Consider the following 7178-nt stretch of genomic DNA (forward strand, 5'->3'; position numbering starts at 1 on the left):
AAAAAAGAAAAAAACCCTTCTAAAGGGAAAAAAGCTTTAAAATTTTACTCGGTTCCTTAGCGCAACCAAAACCCAAATTTTTAAGAGCAAAATGTCTTTTTATTTAACTCTGTATCTGTAAACTTGTGACCCTCTGGAATAAATGATACGGTCAGTAAAAAGTGAAATACGCTGAGGTCTGTGGACATTGGAGCTAAAATGACTTCTGCCCTGCACAGTGTAGATGTCTTAAATGACAGGCTAAATTTATAGTTTGTTAGTACAAAGTATGCTGTGTCTCTTTGGAGAATCCTTGGGTACCGCTGGGCTGAATGAGACACATGACCTGCATTGTGAGGGAGCATCAGTTACGACACAATAGCCATGGGGTATTACCTGAGGGTGACCCTCATTGTTGAAGAACAGAAAGGCTGGACCAGGCCAAGGGGCACACATGTAACACCTGGCTGAGGCAGATAGAGGGTCATTTCAAGAGGGTGGGACTGGACCGCGTGTCTGCCTGGGGGGTTGCCAGCCAGGATCTCAAGCTGGTAGTGTGGCAACGTGCTGTACCAGTGCATGCCCCCCAACCTGACCTGACCTGACATAGTAGTAAATCTGTGGAGGTTATAAAGTGCTGTACAGATTTGTTTAAACACACAGTAAGATAAAGCAGTTCTGCACTGATGAACATAAATGGAACCTAACAATGTCTGTCCATGAACAGAACTTTTGAGCTGTTGCCAACTGACAACACAGGAGAAGAGAACAGAAAGTGAGGCTGAAGGGTTAACAGGTCAGACATGTGTGCAGCCAACTGCACCGACACTGTTTACTACCTGGCCATCTGCCAATGACTGCCAGGAGCTTAACTTTCACCCTATAAACACTGAAGGTCTCCCACAGTTTCATTGTGTTGTGCTCCGTGAGTTTGTCGAGTTCTTGTGTTTTTTTGGCTGTGTCTTATGCTTTTGAGATTTTCTGTATTTTTCAGCCAGTGCTTTATTTTTCAATTGCTATCTTTGGATTCTGTTTTTAAAATCTGTTTGCTTTGGATTGCCTTGTTTGGCTCAAAAGATTGTCTGTGTATTTGGAATACAACTTTGTGAAGAATATCTATCTATCTATCTATCTATCTATCTATCTATCTATCTATCTATCTATCTTATTAACTTCATCTCAGTACATTAAAGAGCCCAATGCCTTGTTCTTTCTGCTAAGTCAGTTCTTCCCCTGCCTGTCTGCTGCCCCCTCAGTCCACTTATCTACAGTTTGATGACTCGCCTCTCATAGACTTCTGTGTAAAAATCTTTTTGAATGTCAAGGCACCTAATGTCTTGTGGTCCACTATAATGAAACATCCCCCTATAAATAAGCAATAAATAAATGAAAAGCAATCAGTCTAAACCCAAACTCTCTGTTCACCACGCTGATCCTCACTTGAGAGGAGGTCCTTCTTATTAATATTACTTTTTATTTCTCCTTGTTCCCTCCTCTCTCCTGATGCAGACTTTCTCATCTTGCTGTGTCCTTCCTACTGATGAAGACTCACTCAACTTGACTTTCACTGCCAATTTCTCTTCTGAGGACCTGCTAAAGGAGCTGTCAGGTCTGAAAAAGCATCTGGAGAAGGTCGGCCAATGGGACATCCTGCCTTTGACTCCAACAGGTACAGCGTCTGCTCATGTTGTGTTCATTGTTAAAGTCCATTAGGAGGACCAGAGTGACAATAAAAAGTGAGGTACATAAAGAAGGCCTGTTCATTAAGATTTGTCTATTTTCTCTATTAGTAATTTTTAATAGAACTGTTTACAATGACATGCTGAGTGATATCACACTCTCACAGTAAGCAACTGCTTATATTCAGAGTTCTTGATATTGTGAAGGACGGCCGGCATCTTTACCCAAAAGGACACCCTTAAAATGGAAAGACAGGGGGAGACAGATTTCACAGGGCTTTATCTCCCCCAGGACACTATATGGCAGTGAGTCCAGACTAAAATTCCCACATGAGTGCCTGCAGGGCATGCTGGGAATTGTAGTCCCGGGTGACAGCCCTGTTGGGTCCCATGGAGGATGCCAGGTGGAGGTGTATGACTGGGGAATTCCTACATCATGGAGTTTCCGCCTCACTTGGAAGTGCTGACAGACCACTTCTGGGGCAGCTAAAATAAAAGGGACTCCTTAACTTGCATCAGGTGGCCAGAGTCAGGAGGAAGGAGGACAAATCTTGCGTGATGAATGGAGGAGGCAGTGAGAGAGAGAGAGAGTATTGATCTTAGTGCACTTGTGCCTGTGGTGGTGGGAAACCCTTATAAAAGAAGAGTTTTTCCAAAATAACAGACTCTTTGCCTTTTAACATGTGCCTGTGCTGGTTTGTGATGGTTTGTGATGGGTGTTTGGGGAGCTGGAGTGCCCCCTACTGTTCATAATGTATCTCTTTCTAGCAGAGTGAACTCACACTGCTTGTACTCCCCAATATTAATGAACTGATACGCTGTTGCCCACTTAACTGTTCTACCTTCAATCTAAAATAAACAATTAAATAAAACTGTACTACCTTATCTGCTCCTTCAGCCCCTTGTGCCTGATTGGGGGTTTTAACACTGGTTGCTGACCTGCTCACCGCTGAGCCTTCACTTTTACTGCTTTGAAGTAAGCCTTGGCCTTTTTTCTTTTCTTATAAACTAAGCAATCGCTGTTATAACAACGTGGTTATTAACTTACAGACACCAGTATCAGTTACTGCTGCTTTCTGTCTCCTCTATGCTAGTTCAAATACAGATAACAAGAACAAGAACATGTACAAGTACAACTAACTTTTCCAAGCACACCTCCAACCACCCAGATACTTTTGCTCTTGTGTGGGTGAAAAAAAAGAAAAAAACCCTTCTAAAGGGAAAAAAGCTTTAAAAATTCTTACTCGGTTCCTTAGCGGCAACCAAAACCCAAATTTTTAAGAGCAAAATGTCTTTTTTATTTAACTCTGTATCTGTAAACTTGTGACCCTCTGGAATAATGATACGGTCAGTAAAAAGTGAAATACGCTGAGGTCTGTGGACATTGGAGCTAAAATGACTTCTGCCCTGCACAGTGTAGATGTCTTAAATGACAGGCTAAATTTATAGTTTGTTAGTACAAAGTATGCTGTGTCTCTTTGGAGAATCCTTGGGTACCGCTGGGCTGAATGAGACACATGACCTGCATTGTGAGGGAGCATCAGTTACGACACAATAGCCATGTGGTGCGATTACCTGAGGGTGACCCTCATTGTTGAAGAACAGAAAGGCTGGACCAGGCCAAGGGGGCACACATGTAACACCTGGCTGAGGCAGATAGAGGGTCATTTCAAGAGGGTGGGACTGGACCGCGTGTCTGCCTGGGGGGTTGCCAGCCAGGATCTCAAGCTGGTAGTGTGGCAACGTGCTGTACCAGTGCATGCCCCCCAACCTGACCTGACCTGACATAGTAGTAAATCTGTGGAGGTTATAAAGTGCTGTACAGATTTGTTTAAACACACAGTAAGATAAAGCAGTTCTGCACTGATGAACATAAATGGAACCTAACAATGTCTGTCCATGAACAGAACTTTTGAGCTGTTGCCAACTGACAACACAGGAGAAGAGAACAGAAAGTGAGGTGACGAGGGTTAACAGGTCAGACATGTGTGCAGCCAACTGCACCGACACTGTTTACTACCTGGAAGAAAGTCTGAGATCTAATGGTGGATTGGACTGGGCAGGCTGAACTCAGTCAGTTTCTAATCATGAAGCTCTGAGATGTTGGTGTCTAAAGCAGAGGTCAAGTCCACAGAGAAGACCCTCACATGTGTCTGTGGCTCATCAAAATGTTGGTAAATAAAACTCACTACATCATCCACACACCAGTGGGCTCAGTACACAGACTTGATCTGCATGTCTTGTTGTTTTATTCAACTGCACTGCATTTGTGATAAGTATCTAAGAATGTAACATTATAAAACTCCACCTTAACATTCTCCATTCTTCTCCTTTCTTTGTATTTTCAGGTCGTGAAGCTCCAATCTTCACCCTCTGGCCTCCTGAACCTCAGAGCAGAGAGGAGTTTTTACAATGTGAGTCTATCAATTCATGGTGTTTATCATCATTTCACTTTTAATATCTCAGGCCAGGCTTATGATGTGAAAGCATTATGTGAGTGTGGTGGGACTGATGAGCTGAAAGTGACGGGGGTCCTGTGACTGGTGCATTATAGGAAATTGAGATTCAGGACAGGAAGCACCAAAGCATTCTCTTGGACTTGAGTCTTTTAAATGTCAAGTGGACTCACAGAAAATAAAAATTAAATCCTGCCAACTACGCCAAGTCCTCCTGTCACTCCAGTCCTACCTCAATTGTTCTTTTTCCTTTGTCTCATTTTTTCATTTCACTTTCTGCGGTTTTCCTTTTCTGTTTTCTCCTTTCTGTTTCTTTTTTATTTCAGTTTTTCCCTTACAATATTGATAAGAATTATTTATTTACACAGCACAAGGGACACAATGAAAGCAGCTCAGTGTGCTTCACATAAAAACACAATGTTCACTCCATTAATAATAATAATAATAATAATAATAATAATAATTCATTACATTTATATAGCGCTTTTCTCAGTACTCAAAGCGCTATCCACACAGGGAGGAACCGAGAAGCGAACCCACAATCTTACACAGTCTCCTTACTTTAAAGCAGCAGGACTACCACTGCATACAGTCTATGTGTGTAAAGATGAAGACAAAAGGACTGTTAAATAAAAGAATCCCAGCTTTTCTTTGAAATAAGTTAAAGCCGACTAAAGTACTTGGCCATTTTCTTCTTCATCGCGCAGACACTTTGATTTTGATTCATAACTTAACATATTGTAAGAATAAAACTAAATGCATATTAACGGAACAAAATATTGGAGACCTTAGATGTTTAAAGACATCACTGGATGAGACTTGACCCTCTAATTAGAATCTCAGGGGTTTTCAGTCACTCAGTAAAGTTCTCACTTAGCTGTGATATGTCATTGTGTGCCTCATGGACAACAGAAGAAGAGGAAAGGACGAAGATCACAGCTGAGCAGGTCAAGGTGGAAACTACAAGACCACCTCCAAAGAGCTTCATGTTCCTGTGGCCACAGCAGCTAACATCAAGAAGTTTAAGGTCCACGGGACTGCAGCCAAACTCACTGGATGTCACTACAAATAAAAAATGGACACCTTATTGAGCAGAAGGACAGTTTAAGAAGTGAAGAACAAACCAAGTGAGACATCAGGACAGACTCAGGCTGACCACCACTATCAAAGTTCAACAGCTCAAGTAGCACCGTCAGTCACTTACTGAATGAAAGGGGGCTTTATGGTAGAAGACCCTACTTCGGAAAGACAGCATTGGAGTCTTGTCAGCGCAGCTCCTGATTGGTTCTTGTTAATTGTCTGTGTTGTGCTCCGCCCCCAGTCCCGTTACACACTTCCAGATTTCCTCACTCATTTTCTTTTCTCTCCTTTCAGACTTCTGTCCCCTCACACTGGACATCAACACGGCACACAGAGACCTCCGTCTGTCTGAAGGGAATAAGAAGGTGACATGTGAGTGGACAAAAGCCAAATATCCTAATCGTCCTGACAGATTTGACTACTGGCGCCAAGTTCTGTGCAGAGAGGCTCTGACTGGGACACGCTGTTACTGGGAGGTGGAGTGCAGTGGAGATGAACTGGAGATTGGAGTCGCATATAAAGGACTGGAAAGGAAAGGAGAGGGTGAGGAGTGCGGCCTTGGATACAACGACAAGTCCTGGTGTTTGCAGTGGACTGATTCTGAGTACTCTGTGAGTCACAATAATGAGGAGATTGTAATCAGCGCCCCCTACAGCCCCAGAATAGGTGTGTATCTGGACTGGCCTGCTGGCTCTCTGTCATTTTATAGCGTCTCACACACAATGACCCTCCTGCACAGGTTCAACACCTCCTTCACTGAGCCCCTCTATCCAGGGTTTTGGCTTGATCTTCACTGCAGTGTAACAATCTGCCATTTGACACCATGTGACCACTGACCAGTACCCTCCACCGGTCACTTGATGTCCCCACAAGCTCAGGTCCTCTTCGTGTTTGTAGTTTGGGATCAAAATTAATTTTACAGGATGGGTGGATTGGGGGGGGTGCAGCACCTCTGTGATTGAATTTGTGGATGAAAATGCAGGGCGAGTGCGGCTGTCAGGGTCTCCATCATTATTGGGTTTGATGCCAATCAGGTGTGTGTGTCATAGTGAGGGGCGGAGACACCTCAGACCTACAAATACCAGACTGACCAGCAGGGGTCACTGTTGATTCACAGCCACATGACCTGCAGGCTGACACCCCAATAACCACTGAGGTCCCCAAGTGTCACTGAATGTCACCTGTTAAGTACGACAGGCGTGTGGTCCTGCTGGATCAGCAAAACTGAAAGGTGCTATACAGACTCAGTATCGAGAGCTCTTGAATTAACAACAACAACATTTATTTCTATAGCACATTTTCATACAAAAAGTAGCTCAAAGTGCTTTACATAATGAAGAAAAGAAAAATAAAAGACAAGACAAGAAATTAAAATAAGACAACATTAGTTAACATAGAAAAGGAGTAAGGTCCAATGGCCAGGGTGGACAGAAAAAAGAGAAAAAAAAAACTCCAGACGGTTGGAGAAAAAAAAAAAAAATCTGCAGGGGTTCCAGGCCACGGGACCGCCCAGTCCCCTCTGGGCTTTCAACCTAACATAAATGAAACAGTCCTATTTGTAGTTAGGGTTCTCACGGAGTCACTTGATGTTGATGGTCATACAGACTTCTGGCTTTTAATCCATCCATCATTGTTGGAACGTCACGGTGCTTTGAGTATATGGTGGTGGCGCAAGCCACCACTAAAAGTATACCGGAAAAGGAAACAGAAGATAGAGTAGAGGTTGGTACAGATTTTAGAGCCACCATGAATAGTTATTATAATGAGCTGGATATACAGAGTATCAGGATTTTAATTACAGTGAAGTTATGAGAAGGCCATGTTAAAGTAGACTAATGTAAATTAGGTAAATTAGTGACTATATGTAGGAGCAGAGAGTGACAGATGGGACTGGAGTGTTGTCCTCTCACCAGACATTTTGTGTCCCTCCATTGGTCACTCAAAGGGTCCTTCACTTCAGAATGAATTCACTGTGAATGTCTGA

General features: G+C 43.0%; 1 protein-coding gene across 1 annotated transcript; it reads left to right on the top strand.

The window, feature by feature from the left end:
* Positions 1-1453: 1453 nt before the first annotated feature.
* Positions 1454-6532, top strand: LOC120528404 (tripartite motif-containing protein 16-like). Its single transcript, XM_039752562.1, has 3 exons — positions 1454-1648; positions 4007-4072; positions 5489-6532. Exons 1-3 carry the CDS (start codon positions 1483-1485, stop codon positions 6028-6030), a joined length of 774 nt encoding a protein of 257 aa, XP_039608496.1. The 5' UTR covers positions 1454-1482; the 3' UTR covers positions 6031-6532.
* Positions 6533-7178: the final 646 nt, after the last annotated feature.

Source organism: Polypterus senegalus, chromosome 4, assembly GCF_016835505.1.
Source record: "Polypterus senegalus isolate Bchr_013 chromosome 4, ASM1683550v1, whole genome shotgun sequence".
NCBI lineage: Eukaryota > Metazoa > Chordata > Cladistia > Polypteriformes > Polypteridae > Polypterus > Polypterus senegalus.